The 22,220-nt window shown below is 57.6% G+C and overlaps 1 protein-coding gene across 1 annotated transcript in view; it reads right to left on the bottom strand.

Annotated features, from left to right (window-relative positions):
- The window catches only part of SHARPIN (SHANK associated RH domain interactor), a 45,730-nt gene that overhangs the window by 7,219 nt on the left and 16,291 nt on the right, over positions 1-22,220 (bottom strand). The window contains exons 2-9 of the mRNA XM_067560144.1: positions 21,690-21,864; positions 19,153-19,269; positions 18,503-18,644; positions 17,867-17,957; positions 17,237-17,516; positions 13,337-13,473; positions 12,509-12,682; positions 24-184 (exon numbers count right to left, since the gene is read on the bottom strand). Coding sequence (XP_067416245.1) covers positions 24-184; positions 12,509-12,682; positions 13,337-13,473; positions 17,237-17,516; positions 17,867-17,957; positions 18,503-18,644; positions 19,153-19,269; positions 21,690-21,864 — 1,277 coding nt within the window. The remainder of the gene's footprint in view (positions 1-23; positions 185-12,508; positions 12,683-13,336; positions 13,474-17,236; positions 17,517-17,866; positions 17,958-18,502; positions 18,645-19,152; positions 19,270-21,689; positions 21,865-22,220) is intronic.

Raw genomic sequence — 22,220 nt, 5'->3', positions numbered from 1 at the left:
TGGCGCAGTCTGGGCAGCATTACCGGCAGAAGTTGTGCAGACACTCCCGCAGCAGCACCCCGTCCCCTGGGGCCACCGGCAGGTAGCAGATCCGGCACTCCATCGCCTCCTGGCTGGGCACCAGCACCTCCTCCTCCAGCTGCAGCAACTGCTGGAAGTTCTGCAGCCGCTCGTCCTCCAGGGCCTGCAGAACAGAGCCAGAGGGGTCAGGCCTCGCTGCCCAGTGGGCCTGGAGCTGCCCCCGAGAGGGGCCAGGCTGTGCCACCCAGCGGGATATGGGAGCTTTCCACCAAGCCCCTGGGGCAGGACCATTTCAAATGTGTATTTTTGCTCCCACAGGTTCCTCAGGTGTAAGGCCTGAAGGGAACACGATGCCCATCCAGGCACTAGGCATCACCCGGCCAGAGCCCTCCCCCCGTCACTCCCGCGGGCAGGCAGCCCGGGGCTCTTGCCAGAGCCAGGGCTGGGCGGAAGGGGCAGCTGAGATGTCAGATGCCTCCAGCCAGCCTCATTTCACTTCATCTCAAGCCGTGGGCACCTGTCCCAGCATGGGGAGGCTCCCCACTGTCGCTGTCAGCCCCCGCGGGGCATTACCACAGGGCTGGCCACAGGCGCACCGAGACCGGGGAGCAGCCTGCACGGCGCTGGACACAGCTCGAGCAGCGACATAGGATCACAGATAATTAGGGTTGGAAGGGAGCTCAGGAGGTAACTAGTACCACGCCCTGCTCAAAGCAGGACTAACCTCAGCTATATCATCCCAGCCAGGGCTGTGTCAAGCCGGGCTTTACAAACCTCTAAGGATGGAGATTCCACCACCTCCCTAGGTAACCCATCCCAGTGCTTCACCACCCGCCTAGGGAAAAACCTTTTCCTAATGTCCAACCTAGACCTCCCCCCCCCCTGCAACTTGAGACTGTTGCTCCTTGTTCTGTCATCTGCCACCACTGAGAACAGCCTAGCTCCATCCTCCCTGGAACCCCCTTTCAGGTAGTTAAAGGCTGCTATCAAATCCCCCCTCATTCTTCTCTTCTGCAGACTAAACAAGCCCAGTTCCCTCAGCCTCTCCTCATAAGTCTTGTGCTCCAGACCCCTCATCATTTTTGTTGCCCTCCGCTGCACTCTCTCCAACTTGTCCACATCCTTTTTGTAGTGGGGGGCCCAAAACTGGACATAATGCTCCAAATGTGGCCTCACCAATGCCGAATAGAGGGGAATAATCACTTCCCGTGACCTGCTGGCAATGCTCCTCCTAATGCAGCCCAATATGCCGCTAGCCTTCTTGACAACCAGGGCACACTGCTGACTCATATCCAGCTTCTTATCCACTGTAACCCCCAGGTCCTTTTCTGCAGAACTGCTGCCTAGCTCGTCGGTCCCCAGTCTGTAGCTGTGCATGGGATTCTTCCTTCCTAAGTGCAGGACTCTGCACTTGTCCTTGTTGAACCTCATCAGATTTCTTTTGGCCCAATCCTCCAGTTTGTTTAGGTCACTCTGTAGCCTATCCCTGCCTTCCAGGGTATCTACCACTCCCCCCAGCTTAGTGTCATCTGCAAACTTGCTGAGGGTGCAATCTACCCCATCCTCCAGATCATTAATGAAGATGTTGAACAAAACCGGCCCCAGGACCGACCCCTGGGGCACTCCGCTTGTGACCGGTTGCCAGCTAGACATGGAGCCACTGATCACTACTCGTTGAGCCCTATGCTCTAGCCAGTTCTCTATCCATTTTATAGTCCATTCATCCAATCCACACTTCTTTAACTTGCTGATAAGATACCGTGAGAGACTGTATCAAAAGCTTTGCTAAAGTCAAGGTATATCACATCCACCGCTTTCCCCACATCCACAGAGCCAGTCACCTCATCAGAGAAGGCAATCAGGTTGGTCAGGCATGACTTTCCCTGGGTAAATCCATGCTGACTGTTCCTGATCACCTGCGGGGGTGGAGGAGTGCCTCTGACGCCGTTCCCCGGGCAGCAGTTGGACGGGGGCCTGCTCTCCCCACAGCAATGACCTTGGCCCAGAGTTTGTGCTGCCTGAGGTCTTACTAAAGATGCCAAGAAGTTGTAGGTGGCAAGGTAGCCACCAGGGACGCCCCACAGCCAGCTGCAACAAGCTGGCTGCAGCCATAAGCCCCGGGCAAAGCTCCAGCCTCTGACAGCAGCTCCTCCCCCTTGCTCTGCGATTCACAGACTTCAGCAGGGACCACAACCTCCTAGTGCAGCCTCCAGCATCCAGCCCGGCCTGGCTGAGCCAGTGCAGGAAACACCCACGCAGTGTGGGCGGCCAGCTCCAAGGGACAGAGCAGCCAGCACATCCCCAGGCGAGTTGTTCCAGTGGTTAACAGCACCCACTGTTAAAAATCTGCATCTGATTTGCAGTCTGAATTTCTCCAGCCTCATCTTCCAGCCATTGGATCCTTGTTCTGCCTTTTTCTGACCACGATGCCCACTGGGGCCCAGAGCCCTCCCCTACCCCTGAGAAAGGCCAGGCTGCGCCGGCCAGCCGGGCCCCACAGCTCTCAGACGTCTCCTCCCCAGGTAGGCAGCTGCGTAGACTGGGCTCCAGTCACCTCTGAACCGGCTCCTGGCTGAACTCAGGACCAGGTGCAGCTCTTTACCCTCACTCTGGGCGGGTTTTCCAGCCTTTGAACCATCCTCAGAGCTCGTCTCTGAACCCGCCCAGTTTGTCAACATCCCTGCTGGAGTGAGAACATCCGAGCTGGCCACGGAATGGTCTCACTCACGCTGTGCCGAGGTAAGACCCGCTCCCTGCGCCTACATCCAAGGACCATGTTCCCTCTCTTAGCTACAGCATCGCCCTGGGAGCTCACGTTCAATTGGTTCCTCACCGTGACTCAAGTGCCAGTCCCAGTCGCTGCCTTCTAAGACCCAGCCCGCGTGGCAGAGTGTGATGGAAACACGTTGCGTGACAGGGCCCAGCTTGCCGTGCCGTGCCGGTCACTCCGTAGGACTGCTCTCTCCGTTCTGTTACGTATGACCCCGCTAATCATTCGGTCATCTGCAAACCTGACCGGCTGTGGCTGCTACTCTTGGGGGGTGCAGCTAATCTTGGGGGGTGCTGAGCGTGGGGAGACCTGGGCGCAGGCGGCGGCCTTGCCTGAGCGGGAGGCAGCTTTATGGGGAAATGGGACTAAAGACGTGGGGTGAGTCCTCCTGCACGCTGGTGTCCTCTCCGCCCCCCTCTCTGTGACAGCCTGGCCACCCTGGCACTCCAGGCCACGGCCACGTTTGGAAGAGTGGGGTTAACTGGAGGGTCAAGCCAGGGAGAATACATCCATTTGTGGGGGAAGGGAACCCTGCTGCAGCAGCCCACTGACCAGGTCAGGCGGGGTTGGGGGCAGAGCCCAGGACGAGCAGAGGGGAGGCTGCCGGATGGGGCTGAGGGCTGGGGAGCAGAACTGCTGTGGGAACACCCGAGGGTGCTGAGGGAGTTGGCTGATGTGATTTCAGAGCCATTGGCTATTATCTTTGAAAGCTCGTGGCAACAGGGGGAGGTCCCTGAGGACTGGAAAAAAGCAAATATCGTGCCCATCTTCAAAAAAGGGAGGAAAGAGGATCCGGGGAACTACAGACCGGTCAGCCTCACCTCAATCCCTGGAAAAATCATGGAGCAGGTCCTTAAGAAATCCATTTTAAGGCACTTGGAAGAGAGGAAGGTGATCAGGAACAGTCAACACGGATTCACCAAGGGAAAGTCATGCTTAACCAACCTGATTGCTTTCTATGAAGAGGTGACTGGCTCTGTGGATGTGGGGAAGGCGGTAGATGTTATATACCTTGACTTTAGCAAAGCTTTTGATACGGTCTCTCACAGTATTCTTATCAGCAAGTTAAAGAAGTATGGGTTGGATGAATGGACTATAAAATGGATAGAGAACTGGCTAGAGCATAGGGCTCAACGAGTAGTGATCAATGGCTCCATGTCTAGCTGCCAGCCGGTCACAAGCGGAGTGCCCCAAGGGTCGGTCCTGGGGCCGGTTTTGTTCAACATCTTCATGAATGATCTGGAGGATGGGGTGGATTGCACCCTCAGCAAGTTTGCGGACGACACTAAGCTGGGGGAGTGGTAGATACCATGGAAGACAGGGATAGGATACAGAGTGACCTAAACAAACTGGAGGATTGGGCCAAAAGAAATCTAATGAGGTTCAACAAAGACAAGTGCAGAGTCCTGCACTTAGGACAGAAGAATCCCATGCACAGTTACAGACTGGGGACCGACGAGCTGGGCAGCAGTCTGCAGAAAAGGACCTAGGGATAACAGTGGATAAAAAGCTGGATATGAGTCAGCAGTGTGCTCTGGTTGTCAAGAAGGCTAATAGCATATTGGGCTGCATTAGGAGGAGCACTGCCAGCAGATCATGGGAAGTGATTATTCCCCTCTATTCGGCATTGGTGAGGCCGCATTTGGAGTATTGTGTCCAGTTGTGGGCCCCCCACTACAAAAAGGATGTAGACAAGTTGGAGAGAGTCCAGCGGAGGGCAACAAAAATGATGAGGGGGCTGGAGCACAAGACTTATGAGGAGAGGCTGAGGGAACTGGGCTTGTTTAGTCTGCAGAAGAGAAGAGTGAGGGGGGATTTGATAGCAGCCTTTAACTACCTGAAAGGGGGTTCCAGGAAGGATGGAGCTAGGCTGTTCTCAGTGGTGGCAGATGACAGAACAAGGAGCAATGGTCTCAAGTTGCAGTGGGGGAGGTCTAGGGTGGATATTAGGAAACAGTTTTTCGCTAGGAGGGTGGTGAAGCACTGGAATGGGTTACCTAGGGAGGTGGTGGAATCTCCATCCTTAGAGGTTTTTAAGCTGAGGCTTGACAAAGCCCTGGTTGGGATGATATAGCTGAGGTTAGTCCTGCTTTGAGCAGGGGGTTGGACTAGATACCTCCTGAGGTCCCGTCCAACTCTAATATTCTATGATTCTATGAACACGACAGGCCGACGTGGGGCGAGAGCTCCTGTGGCGGGGGCAGAATCACCATAGTACATTTGGCACCACTAATTGTGCCCCTCCCCTCATCTCCATCTACAAAGTCTCATGACTTTTGGCCCCTCAGGAATTTTGGGATCTGACACTCAATCTCCGAGCCATTGGGGTTGGCGGCCCCGGGTCTGGTGGGGCCCTGGAGGACCTGCCCCGCCATCAGCATTCAGCGCGCAGGCATAGCAGCAGAATGAGAGGCAGGGAGCCCAGGGCCGAGACTGTCCTGGCAGCGCCCGGATCCCTCGTCAAGCTGCACAGGCAGTGCGCGCTCCTCCGCAAGGCCAGTTGTGGGGGCAGGCTGTGATCTGAAGGGCCGGAGGCTCGGCGCTGGCCAGCCCTGTCCAATGATCCCCGCCTGCCACATGTGGGGCGGGGTGTGGACTTCAATCAGTAGAACTCTGCCGCTTTTGGGAATGAGCTGGTTCACTAATTCCCAAAAGCGGCAGAGTTCTCCTCTTCATGAACAGGAACCACTAGGGACTGAGTCCGAGCCTTGGACCATCTTCCACACTCCCAAATGGCACTGACAAGCTGGTGTGCCTGGACGGAGCCCCTCCACCACTTTGGATTAGTTCTGCTGGTAAGTTACTCGCTTTCGGGGCTTTACTGCTTTTCAGTGCCCACATTGCATCCTCCACTTCTTCAGTTGTAGGCGGAGGTTCACTGGGATAATTCAAACTCCCCAGTTATCCCCTCTGCTTCTTGCACTTCCAGCTTCGAATTTGTTTTGCTTATATTACGCAGACCCTGTCTACACTCACCTCCGAGATTCGCGGCAGTCGACGGGAGTTACGCAAGCTACGCAAAAATCATGTGTAACTCCCGTTGATTTCTCTGCTCCCCTTCTTCGCGCCATCGTCACTGCACTGCGCCGATGGGAACCGCCTTCCCGTCGACGCAGCGCTGCGCCACTTGTGAAGGTGGTCTTAGTAGGTCGATTTCGGGATCGACTGAGCGGGTCTGCACTGATGGCTCGGTTGATCCAGAGCAATCGATCTGACAGCAGCGACTTTGCCACAGTCCTTGGCAGTTCAAGCCAATCTCCTTCTGCCACGGTAATCAGTGCATCTGTCACTGGCATCAGACGGGAACAGGGCTCTCCTGCACAGTTCATCCATTTTTCATTGTGCGCTTAGCTTTCTTCGTTGGTCATACCACGCAACAATCTGCCCCGTGATCCCAGGTTTCTTCTTTAGCAGCTGATCCCCAGGAGTTCATCCTCAGTCTCTCTAATGCAGCAGATGTTGTACTCCAGCTTGCAGCTTTCATTCAATCGTCTTCTTGGATTCCACTTGTTCTGTGGACCTCGGTTGTCGACCTTATAACCGAGTCTGCCGATAACCGGCTGGTCATTTTTGCTTCGAAGTTGAATCTTTATGTTGGCTATCACTAAGTTACCACCAGGTCCTACATCTGCCTTCTCGAGGACCGACTCCCCATCGCACCAGTATGCCACCTCAGTCCACAAATTCAGCAGTGTCCACATCCATCGCCTTGACCACTTGTGCTCGAACACGGTACAATGCTTGGTCCTGCCTGGAGTGCAGGGGACTGGACTGGAAGGCCTCTCGAGGTCCCTTGCAGTCCTACGATTCTCTGATTTGCTAACACTAAGTTTCCAGTTGCAAACGGCAGTGAGTCACAGCCCTCTGCTCTTCGTCTGGCCACACCAAGCCTTCCTACCCAGCAGCACCATTCTGGGTACCTCTCGGGACAAGGGCATGCACTCCCGTCACCTTGTACCATTCCCACATCTCCACGGTGAGCAGCTGCGAACTCCTTCTGGGTCTCGCCAGAGTTTCTCAGACTCTTCGTCATCACGGCCCTCGCAGGGCGTGACTCTGGGACAGTTACATCACACAGACAGGCTGCAGGTCATCACTGACCGACACGTCCCGCTCACACCCTGAGTTCATGCTGTCATGGCGGAAGGCAGGCTGCTCTCATGGTGCAAACCTTCCTCGGGCCAGTGAAGAGCGCTTGCTTGACCGCCTGCTAGCCTCCTCAAAGGGCTGCGAGGGCCAGGATGGGGCTGGGGACGAGCTCCCAACTCCTAGAAAATGCCCCACATGGCCAGCGGAACCCTCGGCATCACTTGCCTTCGTGCGGCAGAGGTGTTCCCATAAAAAGTGGGGGTGAGAGAGGAGTGTCGGGCACCTTTAAACTGCCCAGGGTAGGTGGTGTTTTTCAGCCTTGGGGGGCAGCCTCCCGAGCGGAAGGAGCCCCACATGCAAGTCAGGGCAGCCAGGCCCCTCACGGCAGAGGACCATCCTTCGATGACAACTCCCTGGATGCTGCAGATGACACCACCTGTGTGACCGTCCATAAGCACCCCTGGTAACATGGTGAGGTGCTGGCTAGTGCATTGAGGGATGCGGGTTTGCCTGGGTAATTCCAGTGGTGCATTTGAGAAGAGGTGAGTGGATTACCAGGGAATTGAACGGGCCACGCAAATGTTCTCCATAGGCCACAGAGCATTTGTACCATGGCCGATTGCTCTCGCTGTTGAAGATTTACGCCTTAGCTCCAGTCTGAATTTGCCTAGCTTCAATCTCCAGGCACTGGAGTGTGTTCAACTTTCCCAGCTAAAACGAGGCACCCAGCACCAAGTATTTGTTCCTGCAGGGACAGACGCTCCCTGCAATGGGGGCCAGAGGGGTATGAAGGGGGAACAAAGAGAGCTACTGAGACTTGGTAGGGGCGGGGCGGCCAGCTCCAGGCTGGGAAGAAGGGTCCTGGGGGTTCCAACCTGCTCCCAGGCCTGTTCTGGCCCCTTCCATTCCAATGCCGGGTGCTGCAGCGGCTGCTCCAGCCCCTCCGGGTCCTGTGCTTGCCTCCACCCCACCTCCGGCACGCGTGAACTTACACTATTTCCAGGGGGGGCATCAGCCCCCCCCGAATCCTGCCACCCATTTGTTCTCCGTGTCGCACTGACGGACTGAGATCGTCACCCCTGAACCGGCTCTTTAACAGCGACAGACTCAGCGACAGAGCTCTCTCTGTCAGGCAGGTTGTCCAAACCTTTCGTCACCCGCATGGCTCTTCTCTGACCCGCTGCAATTTCTCAGCCTTCTTGAACTGTGGACACCAGACCTGGACCCAGGGACCCAGCAACGGTTACACCAGTGCCAAACAGAGGTAACATAACCCCTGCCCCTGCTCGAGGTCCCCGCTTACGTATCCAAGTTAAGCATCCCCCGGTGAGTGCTGGGGTTTGGGGTTCTCCTCCTGGCGCTCGTGCTGCAGGATTCTCGCTCAAGGCGAGGGCTGGGGATTTACTAACAAGCTTCCAAAGAGGACTGGGTGTTTCCATGGTTAACGAGAACATTAACGAGAGTTAGATTAGAAAGTGCTAGCAGGAGAGAGAAAACCTGCTGCTTCTGGGCGTAAGCCAATCTCGGCTAAGACAGACCAGGCGGAGAAGAGTCTGGGGCAGAGCATCCCACATCTCCTCCTGCAGGTTTCTAGCACCTTCCTCTGCACAACCTGCCACTGTCAGAGACTGGACCCTGGGCTAGATGGACCTCGCCTCTGACCCCATCTGGCCCTTCTGTGTTGCTACGATTGGCTCCTTTTGAGTTACCTTAATCCAGTAAAGAACAGGTTGAACTAACCCAAATCAGCCCCTCAAGCACCTGGATGGGGCCAGCATCCCTTTAGATCAGTGCTGCATGGTACATACCGCCCCGGCCCTAGTCCCTGCCAGCTGCAGAATAACACACCACGGCAGACACACTCGTTAAAGAAACCTTTAATAGACCAAGGAACACTTCCAGCCGAACAGTCACTGGCCATCACGCCCCCGTGAGGAAATGAGCAGAGATGCCACCACAAGAGGCTACAGGAGAGGAGCACGCGCTCAGCTAGCCGGTGGCCAAAGCCTGCCTCACCTGGGCAGGGCAACTACCTCGCCTAGGGGTTCCCATCATGCTCCTCCATCGTGCTCCAGCTGCCCATTGCATGCTGGGAGCTGTAGTCCCTACAGCCCAGACCGCCACGCTAGGATGTGATGGCTGCAATCTGCTCCATTCAATGCCAGCGACCCTCAGCCGGCTACCACATGGCACCGCTGAGCCCACGGCGGCAGAGCCACGCTCTCCAGGCAGCATGTGTCTGACAGATGCTTTGGCCACTTCCGTCCTACAGCCGGTGCCGGCTTTGGGCTGAGATTTCCAACACACTGTGACACAGAATCAGTGACTGGCCTCCACAGGCCCTCACGGCATCAGTACATCCCAGTAACGAGGGGCCTGGAGCAGCTCCCCCCAGTAAAGTGCTATTCGCATGGGGCTCTGTGTTTCACAGGAGACACGCAGCCCGGGGAGGGCTGGACCTCAGCACCAGGCCCGTCTCCAAAGGATCGGGACTTCGGCCTGGGCTTCCAATCCCATCTACACTGAGGCTGCTGCGGCCGCACCTGCAGCCAGTGCAGTGCCCAGCCCTCTGCCAGCCCTGCAAAGCGCCGGCTGCAACGTGGCCGCGCCCTTCGCCCTCTGTGCAGTAAACACCAGCCGTCAGGCAGACGCTGGCGTGGGAGCTCTGGCCCGGCACCGCGAGCCCTGGCTTCGCTCTGGCCCACCTGGCCGATGGCCCCCTTGCCCTCCCCGTGCTGCTAGCCAGGCCAGCGCCTGCCTGCGGTTCCTGGGCGAGATCTGCCCAGCCCACGGTCACACCACGCTGCCAAGGGAGGGGACGTGCCACTCGCAGCCCGTAACCAGAGTCCAACACGTCTCCTCGAACCCGCGGCCCTCGCTCTTTCTGGAGGATCCTCCTGCTCTAGCATTTGTCAAACCCTCCTTCCTTTGGCAGGAAGTCACCCCGGTCAGCACTCATCCCCCCCAGTGTGTGTCCCTGCACCAAGTCCCACCCCGAGGGCCTCGCTGGCTGGAGCGCGGAGGAGGCCCTGCCCTTCCACTGTGCGTGGGACTCCAGACCTCTCAAGGCAGGTGCAGGCGCTCCCGGAGATGAGGGGGTGGCTCCATGCTGCACAGGAAGTGTCTGTGCAGGTGACCCAGGCACGGCTGGCAGGGCCGTGTAGCCCACAGCAGCCCCCCACTTTATACAGGTGTCCCAGCACGTGGCCTGAGCACCCCCACCTGCAGCGTGCTGGGACCGGTGCTGGCCAGGGGCCGCACCTTCAGCTGGGGAGGTCAAGGCTGCGAGTGGCTCTGTTCCATGTCGGTTCAGCACAGCCCTGGGTGGGCACGTCAGCTCCCGTGGTTTAGTGCAGGGCACTGCAGGTCCCAGGGCCGCCACAGGCCTGCCAGGGATTGGCCCTATGCCCTGGGGAATGGGCCCTTTTCCAGCCCCTGGGCAACAAGCTCTGCAACACACAGCGGCTCTTCTGGGCTGGCTGGACGGCAGGCGACCCCGTCAGCACCCACCCGCACCGCTGTCTGTAAGCCTAAAGGAACAAGCAAGCGCCCCGCAGCCTGGGCTCTCTGGGGGTACACACGAAATCTCACCTCCCTTCCCCAGTCCCCCGAATCGCCGCGTGGCAGCAGCACTGACAACTGCAGTGTATAAAACAGGAAGAGAGGCAGAGACTTCCCAGGGAAGAGAAATCCCTGGGGAGAGGAGGGGAAACCGGGACACCCTTCCTGCTCCCCACGCTGACGGGGTCACAGCGACAGCACCACAGGAGCTTACGGCAACAGCAGCCCGCACCGTTCTCCAGGGGCCTCAGATCTGCCTGTGACGCTCTCCCCTTAAAGAGCTAGGTAGAGGCCACGGAGACACACGCCAGCCCGGGAAGCAGCCCAGTCCCCGGCTTTCCTAAGGAAGCTCTGTGGGGCAGCTGCCCAAGACGCCTGGCCTGTCTATGCACGGGAGAACCAGGCCATTGCTGCTGGAGCACAGGCAAACAGGCAGGGCCTGGCGCACTCCAGCTGGGTAGCGAGGGCTGCGCAGCCCTGCGAGGCGGGGAGGAGCATGGCTGCCAGGACCAGCCACGGAGGGTGGGGAAGGGAAAACAAACTGAAGAGCTCCGGCTACACTGCAGAGGGCCCCCAGCCCCTAGACACAGGAGGCAGCCGGGCCTCTCCCAGCTGCAGCGTTCCCAGGGCCGGCCCTGTGCTGGCACATCCTCCACTGGCTCCCGTCTCTCAGCCACTCTCGGCTGTAGGACCCGGCAACGTGGTGAAGCCCCATCGCCAAACCCGTGCAGGGCAGACGAGAAAGGGCTTGAGAAAGCTGCCTCCCTGCTGGGACTCCCGCCGGAGCAGACCCAGCTCAGCAGCGCAAGGGCCCCCAGATCCTCGGCCCTCCAAGGAAAGAGGGGACTCAGCTCGATCAGACCCAGGCTTTCCCTTGGGATCCACCCGCCTGGGGCCGTTGGGAGCGGCTCTGCCCACAGTCACGGGTAGCACAGTAGAACGCCGCAGCCCTCCCGCTGCTCTCCGTGCCGGACACGGAGTCTACGGTCTGCCCACGTCTGGCGACGGACGCCCCAGACAGCGCAGGGGAAGGCTGAGGCCAGCGCGAGGGGGGCTGGGGCGGGGCAGTCCAGCGCGGCTAGGCATGAGACGTGGCTAGCAGAACTCCGAGGAGAGGTGGATGAAGTCATCCAGGGGGCCCGGGTTCCGGGTGTAGTGTGTGGCCGAGCCATCGTCTCTCCTTCCCTTTTCCTAGTGAGATTCCAGCACGAGAGAAAAAAGAAAGAAGAGAAGAGTTTGGTCAGTCGCCAAGCCTGGCTCGCCGGAGCCCTGCGGCACCTGGGCGGTGGCTGCGCTGGGGCTGGAGCCGCGGTTCCCAACGGGGGCAGCGCCCCTGGCTCACGCCACAGCGCAGCCAAGGTTCGGAAAGGCTCAACCCGCTGGTGCCTGGTCTACACTGGAGCGTCTGTTGCTGCTGCCATCCCCGTGGGAAGACAGCTCCAACAACACCAGCCCAGCCAGCCCGACCGCAGCTCTTCCCATTCCTCGCCGCTGCCAGCCCAGAGCCCCGACAGACACATGCCGGCCATGCGGCCACAGGACTCTGCACATGGAGCTGCAGGGGAAGGGAAGGAGCTGCCAGTCCAGGAGCCCGTGTCATGCCAAGCGCAGGCTGCAGTGCCCCTCAGCTGCAGGCTGGACAGCCCTTTGCACAGAGTGCTAGCCAACGTCACTGCTGCAGGCGATGACGAGGGACACACCCACTGGCACCTGCCGTGCCTCGGGAATCGCACAGCGCGGCCAGCGGCTGCCCTCATCGTTAACAGCAGGGCTAGCGCTGCAGTAACGCGATGTCCACGGGGATCCGAGGGCCACCGGGTCATTGCACGCTGGCGCCTGCCCGCTCCCTGCCTGCCTTTCGCTATTCCAGGGGAAGGCAGATGCCCCCGCACAGCATGGTGGGGCCTGGTGAGTAGTTGCCCTTGCCAGGGTATCCAGGCACCCCGGAAACAGCACCATGTGACTCCTGATAGGCAGCTAGTATAGGTCCATCCTCCCCAGCGCTGCCCCGCGCAGATCGGTGAGGGCACCACGGCTGCCCCCCAGGGCAGAGCTGCCTCCACTCACCTGCTGGTACTGCAAGATCCCCTCTTCCTCCTGCTGCATCCTCCAGAGCTCCAGCTCATCCGGTCTGTAGCCACCAGGCACCACGTACTCCGCCGGCCGGTCGGTGCTGCACATCTCACAGCCCGGCCGCGTGGGCTTGTTGATGAAGGTGCATTTTGGACACGACCAGCCCGTCTGCAGAGAACAAGACAAGCCCTTCACCCACACAGCACTGAGAGGGAGGCTGCCGCCATCTCCACCACCCGCACGGAGCCACGCGCCCAGCGCCTATGGGAGCACAAGGGTTAACAGTCTCCCCTGCACATCCCCAAAGCTGAAGGACAGGCGACAGACACCGCAGCAGAGAAAATCCCCCTCTGAAAGAAGGGGGTCCTTCCCAGTCAGCCCCCCGCTGATTTGGGTGCACTCGATGGGCACTTTCTCGCAGGGGATCCGACCTGACTGCGATGGCCAAGGGTGCCAGGCACAGAGACAGGGTCTGCAAAAGGCTGGCCTGGCCACAAGTGGGTCTGTTACTCCACTGCACGAGGACTGGCCTCGCTTACTGCTCTACACACCCGCCCTGCTCAGGCCGGAGCCTCTGGGGACTTGAAGGGGAGGCTGGCGCAGCCACAGAGGGGGACAAACCTGCACAGGTGAGAGCAAAGGAGGGCCAGAGGGGGTGAGGTGGGGGTCAGATGGGTGCATACTGCATGGGGGGAGGGGTCAGAGGGGTGCACACCTGCCCAGCGGAGGGGTTCACACCTGCACGGGGAGGGATGCATACCAGCCCGGAGGAGGGGCCAGCGGGGTACACCTGCACAGGGGAGGGGCCAGCGGGATGCATACCTGCACAGGGGAGAGTGGAGCAGCGGCGGCCAGGGGCACTTTGGGCTGGCTGTGTAAGGGGTTGCTGAGCTGCAGCACACCCAGCTGGTTGCTGATCTCCCTGATTTCCATCTTCCCGCTGTTGTCAGCGACCCAGGCTAGAGGAGCAGACACCAGAAAACAGACACGTTACAGACGCCTCCACGGATGATGGAAGAAGATTTCAAATACGACTGGCTGAGCCAGGCCAGTTCAGCGTAGCTCAGAGGGTCACCCAGGCCTGGAGGTGTGGGCGTGCAGGGAGCCATGCGACCACAGATCGCTGCACGGGGAGGGGCCTCTCGTGTGCACAATGACACCACAGTGATACCCTGGGAACGGCACAGTCTGCAATGGCCTGAGCGCCACCTGCCCCTCCCGCCCGGGGGCAGCGCACTCACTCCCTCTCCTCCCATTTCAGTGGCAGCAGCACAGACGGGAGCCAGCTTCTCCCCAACCCGCCTCATTCACCTTGCACGTAATGGCCAAAGAGAGGCAGCTGGTAGCAAGTGGGGCAGAGGGGAGCCTGGGCTGGGGCTTTGGAAAGATGTGCGGCTCTGCACACACAGTAAGAGACAGTCCCTGCCCCAGAGACATTAACAGTTTGGCACTGATTCAGCCAGGCACGTCTGTACCTCCGTGGCCCACTGACAAACAACCAGTGGGGCTACAGGAGACAGAGCCGTGGCGGAGAAGCTCAATGGATTCTTTGCATCGGTCTGCACGGCAGAGGCTGTGAGGGAGATTCCCACACCTGAGCCATTCTTTTCCAGTGACAAATCAGAGGAACCGTCCCAGATAGAGTTGTCATTAAAGGAGGTTTTGGAACTTGTTACTGTTCGATATATTAAACAGGAATAAGCCACGAGGACCAGATAGGATTCACCCAAGAGTTCTGAAGGAACTCAAATGTGAAACTGCAGAACTATCATCTGTGGTGTGTAACCTATCACTGAAAACAGCCTCTGTACCAGATAACTGGAGGGTAGCTAATGTGACACCAATTTTTTAAAAACGCTCCAGAGGCAATCCCGGCAACTACAGGCTGGTAAACCTAACTTCAGTAGCAGGAAAAGTGGTTGAAACTGTAGTAAAGAACAGAATTATCGGACACACAGATGAACACAATTTGTTGGGGAAGAGTCAACACGGCTCTTGTAAAGGGAAATCATGCCTCACCAATCTACTAGAATTCCTTGAGGCGCAAGGATAATTGAGTGGATGTAGTGTACTTGGACTTTCAAAAAACCTTTGACAAGGTCCCTCACCAAAGACTCTTAAGCAAAGTAAGCAGTCATGGGATAAGAGGGAGGGTCCTCTCAAGAATCAGTAACTGATTAAAAGATAGGAACCAAATGGCAGGAAAAAAAGTCAGTTTTCAAAAGAGAGAGAGGTAAGTAGCGGGGTCCCTCGGGGATCTGTAGTGGGACCAGAACTGTTCAATATATTCATAAAAGATCAGGGAAAAGGGGATAAACAGTGAGAAGGCAAAGTTTGCAAACGATACAAAATTACTAAAGATAGTCTCTCTAAAGGGATCTCACTAAACTGGGTGACTGGGCAACAAAATGGCAGATGAAATTCAATGTCGATAAATGCATAATCTCAACTACACATACCAAATGATGGGGTCTAAATTAGCTGTTACTGCTGAAGAAAGACCTTGGAGTCATTGTGGACAGTTCTCTAAAACATCCACTCAATGTGCAGCGGCAGTCAAAAAAGCTAACAGACTGTTAGGAGCCATTGCGAAAGGGATAGGTACTAAGACAGAAAATATCACATTGCCGCTGTATAAATCCATGGTACGCCCACACCTTGAACACTGCGTGCAGTTCTGGTCGACACATCTCAAAAACGATATATTGGAATCGGAAAAGGTACAGAAAAGGCACAGCTAAAATGATGAGGGGTCTGGAACAGCTTCCCTCTGAGGAGAGATTAAAAAGACTGGGACTTGCATTATTTTCTCCAAGGTGTATTCCCTTGCACTCAACACTGAACTTCATCTGCTGTTTTGTCCCCCAGACACTCAGTTTAGCGAGATCCCTTTGGAATTCCTCGCAGCCAGCTTTGGACTTGACTATCTGGAGTAATTTTGTATCATCTTCCAATTTTGCCACCTCACTGTTCACCGCCTTTTCCAGATCGTTCATGGATATGTTGCACAGCCCAGGTCCCAGAACAGGTGAGCCTTCAGCACCTCAGTCAGCCAGTGCTCCACTGATGGTTGGCAGGCTTCCTACTTCCCATGGACTTACAGTTTTTTTGCTCCTACTTAGTTCGTGTGTGTTCAGCTAGCCGCTCTTTACCTTTTCTTTTGATCTGCCTGGTACTTTGATGCGTCACTTGCCGGAGTTTTTGCTCCTTTCTATTTTTCTCACTAGGATTTGACATCCCGTTTTTAAAGATGCCTTTCTGCCTCGAATTGCCTCTTTTACTAGCTATGGTGGCTTTTTTTTGTCCACTTACTGGTTTGGTTTTGTTTTATTTGGGGTATAACATTTAGTTTGAGCCTCTCTTACGGTGTTTTTAAATAGACTTCATGCAGTTTGCAGACAGTTCATCTTTGTGACTTTTCCTTTTAATTTACTTTTAACTAGCTTCCTCATTTTTGCAGTTCCCCTGTTTGAAGCTAAATGCTATGGGGTGGAGTTTTTTAGCATCCCCCCTCCCCACAAGAATGTTAAATTTAATTATATTATCGTTGCTATTACCAAGCAGTTCAGCTATGTTTATCTCTTGGACCAGACCCTGTCCTCCATTTAGGACTAAATCAAGAATTGCCTCTCCTCTTGTGGGTTTCAGGACTAGCTGCTCCAAAAAGCAGACATTTACTGTGTCTACAAACTTTATCTCTGCACCCCTTCTTGAAGAGACATGTTCCTGGTCAATGTGGGGATTGTGGAAATCTCCCATTATTTTTGTGTTTTCTGCCTTTCTAGCCTCTCTAATTTCCCTGAGCACTTCACAGTCACTGTCACCATCCTAGGCAGGTGGTTGGTAGTGTATTCCTACGGAGACACGCTTATTGGACAAGCACGGACTTTCTATCCAGAGAGATGCCATGGTGCAGTTTGATTCATTTAAAATGTTTACAGTACTTTATTTGACTCTATGCTCTCTTTCACATGTAGTGCCACACCCCCGCCAGCATGGTATATATATTCCTATATACTTTGTACCCTGGTATTACTGTGTCCCATCGATTATCCTCATTCCACCAAGTTTCCACAATGCACCATTTAATGCCAAGCACTCTAGTTCACCCATCTTAGTATTTAGACTTCCAGCATTTGTATATAAGCACTTGTCCATTCTGTCAGTATTCAGTTCCTTGCCTGTGTGTGTTAAATTTAAATGGGACTCTTACATTTGACAGTTCCTCACTACCGCCTACCTGTGCTTTACCAACTTCTTTCCTAATCTCTTTACTAGGACACACAGGTCCCCCTTGAACAAATTCATCCTATGGGATGTCTCTGCCCGGAACGGGTGCTCCTCTGCACCTGGCGGCTTTCTCCCAACTCCTCTATGACCTTTTTAATTGGACATGCCAGCAATCTGGCTCAGTTTTGGGATCTTTCCTGCCTGGGCTCCTTCCTTCCCAAAAGGTTCCCCAGTTTCTAATAACCCTAAACCCTCCTCCCTACACCACTGTCTCATCCACGTGTTGAGACCCTGTAGTTGGGCCTGTCTCTCTGGCTCCATATGGGGGACAGGAAACATTTCAGAGGTAAAACCCCTGGCCCAATCCTCAGCTGCTGTGTCTCAGGTGGGCTCCCTTGTCTGGGGGGAAGCTGAGCCTGTTCACGCCAGCAGAGGATCTGGCCTACCCCTCCCGAGAGCTCCCATCTCTGAGCCAAAGGAAGCACACCACACCTTTCTTTGGAGCCATGTTCGGCAAGGTGCTGTATTTGCGTTTCTCGTCGGTGCCAGAGCCGTCTGTGAGCGAGGGGGCTGGAGGTAGCATGGTCAGTGCTTGGTCCTCCTCGCAGCGCTGCTCAGACAGGTTGGCCCTCTTGGCTGACAGCAGATACAGGAAGGCCATGTCTCCATCTTTCCGAATGCCATACGAGCCTATCGTCCGATCGTCCACACATAGGCACTGGCCGATGATCCACCGCTGTACGCTGGGGTGGAACCCGTAATCCTGGAAAACCTGCACAGCGGGAGAAGCCAACGGAACACCTGAAGGCATCGGCACACGTCCCAGACGCTTTCAGCTCTGCCCTGTAGCTTTGCGCCACGCTGGTTTGAAACGCGTGTCCACCGGGGTGCAAGGAACACTGGTGAAGAACCACCAGCCCTGCTAGAGGAGAGGAGCGGACTGGATCCCCAGCTCTCGCTCCAGATGCGGAGCCGCAGCTAAGAACTTACGGCTGGAGCACATCTGGGCGGCCCTGCTAAAAGGCAGACAATGGACTCCATGGGCCAGTGGCTCTTGGCTTCCCGTGGCCCAGCTCCCACAGGCAGTCACAGGAAAGGAGGTGCCTTAGCTCTGCGTCATACCTGCTGCCGGAGCGTGCCGATCGTCATGTGAGCATGGACCTTGATGGTGATGTTGGCAGAGCACGTCGCATCTTCCACTCCAACCTTCATCCTGAAAGAAGAGCCCAGGTGCCCGTCAGCAGGGTCTGTGTCAGCACTGCACCGGCTGCCAGGTGGTCCCTGAAGCCCAGGGATGACCAGGTTCCAGTGGGCAGAGACATCCCAGGGCTGGCTGACCCCCATGGGCCAGTGGCTCTTGGCTTCCCGTGGCCCAGCTCCCACAGGCAGTCACAGGAAAGGAGGTGCCTTAGCTCTGCCCAGGCTGGGGAGAAGCTCGTTCAAAGTCAAACCCTTTGCTGTGGAGAGTAGCTTCTTGGCTATTTCTAGTCTGGGGGCAACTGACAGCCCCAGCCAGGATTGGTCCCCACTGCGCCAGGTGCTGCCCACACCGGCCCTGCCCTGGAGGGCGCTCAGCCTAAGTCCAGGCTCCTTCGGCAGCGCTGGATGTTCAGGGCGGAAGAAAGGAGCAGTGGCAGAGCGAGGGAGATTGGCCATTAGCATCTGACCCTGCAGCTTCATGCAGCGCAGGCAATGCGCCCCGCCGGGCTGGGAGGGTGCCTGCTGGCACTGGAACGGGGCGAGCATGAAGGCGCTCACCTGATCTCACTGGTGGGCCGGCTGGATTCCTTCAGCAGGATGCACAAGGGAGCCTGCTGCCGAGCCAGCGCCACGGCGCACTCAGAGGCTGCCTCTTCGTCCCCAAACTCAATGGCTTTTGCGAGGCGGAGCGCCAAATCCTCTAGGAAAGGAGGGAAAGGCAGGGAGATACAGAGCAGGGGGAGCACGGGGCACCCCCGCGGCCTGCCTGGAGGGGGGCCCTGCAGCACGGTGGGGTGAAGTGCTGCTTCTGGCCAGAGGAAACACCTCGTGTTACAGGCGGAGGCTAGTTCAGAAGCAGCCCTGGGGCTCCACTGGCAGAGTGCTCCTCCCCAGGGCCAGCCTCTCACTCTGGCCAGCCAGGGGCAGGTGTGCAGTGAAGGCCGGCTGCTCAGCCCCTAGGAGGAGCTCCCAGCCAGCGGCCCTGTGGTACTTACCCTTGCTAGAGGGGCACAGGCAGGGCGGCAGGAATGCAAAGGGGATTTGCTGGTGGAGACAGCTGGCTGGATTGATCGTACAGGCCAGCCCCACCCACCACATCGCCAGGGAGCAGGCGGAGCTGGGCTCATGGCCCTTGGCTTCCGTGTCTGCGGTGAGGTGACAATTCCTGACCTAGGCGAAGAGCCAGGGAACCTTCCACTCTTCACTACCTTGCTCTGAAAGCTCCCTGGGCTGAGACGTCTCCGATTCTGGCGCTGCCGTGGCATTCCCGCTGGCTGCGGGCAGGGGAGAGGGCTGCGACGCCAGCACACTGGGACTCTCAGCAGCTGAAAGAGAAACAGGAGAGTGTCGGGGCAGGGAAGCTGTAGCCGTACGAGAGAGTGCAGCCAAGCCAGGGCCATCCCTGGGACGCTCTGGTGTTAGTTCAGCCAGGAGCAGCTGTGGCAGCTTCCTTTGGAGGGGCTGCAAATGGCAAGGGGTGTAATCGCAATCTGCCCCCACCCACCCAACCAGGTGTCCGGCGACTGACGGAATCACGTCAGTTCACACGCACGCCGTCTGAAATGCTTTGCCCTGGGATGCTACCACCAGCCGCCCCCCAAGACACGCTCTGCCTCCCCATCTCAAAGGGCCCCTCCGTTACAGGCTCTCCCGCTGGAACCCCACACTGCTTCTTCAGTCTGCCCCGGGGAGTGGGGGGGGAGGGTTGCTAGGAAGTGACACGCGATACACTCCCCCGGGCCATGGACATGGCGCCCCTACAGCACTCCTTGTCCCGCCAGCCCACACTCGGTCCCAGACACCCTCCCTCTGTGAATCCGCTTTGCCCTCAGCCTCCCACGCCCCGGCTTTTTTCCTCCCCCCTGGGCAGGGCAGGGCTGTGCTCCCTGCCTGTGGCACTTCCAGGGGCAGTCACCTCCTCTGTTACTCTGCTCCTGCGCCCTGCTGGGGGGGTGCTGGGCAAGCCGGGCTGGGACAGGTGCCTGCAGAGGGGCCCTCTCCCAGGGGTGCGTGCGTCTACACTAGGGGAAAAGGTGTTTTACCACAAGGTAACATCTGGTGTGGACAAGACAGTGTATAGTTTCCCCACGGGGTTTATTCCAACCGGCTAACATGTACGAAAATGCCAGCTGCCCGATGCACCCTAGGGTGTCAGCACAAGGGGAGAGCTCATCTTCCTGCCTAGCAATGACAAGGCCAGGGGTGAAGAAGACACCTGGGGTAGCCGCTGGAGCACGGACTCTCACAATGTCACCCCAAGGCCCAGGCCATGGCCGAGTGCTGCAGGCTAGGAGGGACATGGACTGGCACAGCGCTGCAGGGAAGCTCCTACGTGGGGCCAGACATCGCCATATGCGGGCCCAGCAGCCCCTGGCTTGAACTGGCACTAAAGCCACGGACAGATCTGTATCTGAATATCCAGACAAGGAGTGAGTTCTCCCCACCACCGACTGCGGCCTGTGGGAAGAGACAAGGCATCTCCCCCTGCTAGAAAGCTCTGGCGCTCGGGGTCAAGCCGGGCTGGCTGGTGGCTGCTCAGTTAGTCAGTTCTCCTGGGGGCTGCCGCCTTGGCCCCAGAATCTCAGCGAGCATTACAAAAACATAGCGATATCTCAGCGTCTAGCCCTCCTGGCTGTGGGGAAAACCTTCAGAACATGAATCAGGAGTAGCCACTTCAGGAACGCATGCCTGAGCCTACAACAGCCCCAAAGCACAGCCCCCAGGAGTACGGACTGCACCGTTTACCATAACTGCCCGTTGATCCTTGAGTCTAATGATGGCCGTGTAAACGTTGGCTGTCTCGTGCTGATCACCGCACCCCAGGAAGGAGGGACGGCCACATGCGGAGCTACATAACCTGTGAGTGGCCGGCCCGGAGAGCGTCCCTTCTCCTGCTGGGTTCGAGCCCTGCTGATGCTGCGCCTGTGAGCACCTGCCAGACTAGAACCGGGGACCATGCCTCGATGTCAGCATTGCTGGGTTTCCGCTGGAGGACCCTGTGGAGCTAGGCACTGCAAGAAGTACCGCCCGGCGGGGCCCAGGCCAGTCTATACACCAGGAAGCCAGCCCAGGGAGCGGTCTGAGCAGACGCAGACTGTGCGCTTGCTTCCCCGCCAGCCCTGGCCTGGCTGGGGACCCCAGATTCCGTCTCCTGACTGCGCTTCATCCCCGACTCCGCTACTCGCCTCCTGTCTGTAACCTGGTACCTGACCCAAACTGACCCCGACTCCTGACCGCAGCTTGGTAACTGGCCAGAGCACAGCAACCAGCCGCAGCCGGGCCCCGACACAGACACCGCCTAACGGCCTGGGCCAGCCCTGCCTGCCTCCCACCCTCAGCCAGTGCAGAGCCCTTACCCCAGCCGGGAAGACAGGCTCCTGCTTTCCTGGAGACCCCACACAGCGCAATTTGCCAGATCACCAACGCTGACAGAGCAAAGCCAGGCTGCTGCTTACCCCCCGAGAGATGCCCTGCGCCCCAGACAACGTGCACCAGAGCCAGCGGAGGTGAGAGGCAGCGGCTGCGGGGGCTACCCAGCTGAGCTACCAGGCCTGCCTGCTGCTCTGTACCTGTCTGAGAGGGGTCTGCAATCTGCTCCTTATTACCCACAGTGACTATGGCCTTGGGGCTCTGGGCCAGCGCCAGTGCGGCCTGGGGCCGGGGGAAACCTACAGTGTCTCTCTGTCAGACGTACCTGCTGTCGGGCTGCAGCCAGCCCCCGAGAGCCCGACCTGCCATTGCTCACCTTTCTGCACCTCCCGCAGGGAGCTGCCGACAACCGTCCACCACTTCTGCGCCTCCCGCTCATCTTCGAAGTTAAACACCAGCGGGTCGTCTGAGCTGCTCCGGACCGTCAGCTCGTGGCACAAGGTGTTCTTGACCGTGTACGAGATGTCTTGGAGGTTATACTCAGCAATGCTCTGGGGACAGAACAAGGAGCGCGTCATGAGGCCATCCCGAGACACGCGAAAGGCACCGTACCTCCCTCCCCACACACAGTGCTGACTGGTCCCCGTGTTTGGCTAGGGCCCCCCTAACCTGGGACATCCCATTTAACCTCCAGAGACCCTCTGACTAGACGTGACGTGCGGCTGCTGCTCCAGGTGCTTAGCACAAGCGCTGCAGGTGAAGTTACGCACGTGCCCACGTTCGCAGCAGTGGGGCCAACGGCACGGGAGAACTGACACACCAAAACCCTGGGCAGTGCACAGCTCACAAGTCACCAGACAAAAGACCCTGGCAATCCTCCACCTGTCCTGCGCCATCTCAGCCCCTT

The sequence above is a fragment of the Emydura macquarii genome, unplaced genomic scaffold (assembly GCF_026122565.2).
Source record: "Emydura macquarii macquarii isolate MOO-44397 ecotype Brisbane River unplaced genomic scaffold, CSIRO-AGI_Emac_v2 contig_2246, whole genome shotgun sequence".
Taxonomy (NCBI): Eukaryota; Metazoa; Chordata; order Testudines; family Chelidae; genus Emydura; species Emydura macquarii.
The sequence above is the reverse complement of the archived record's forward strand: the minus strand, read 5'-3'. Positions and strand labels throughout refer to the sequence as shown.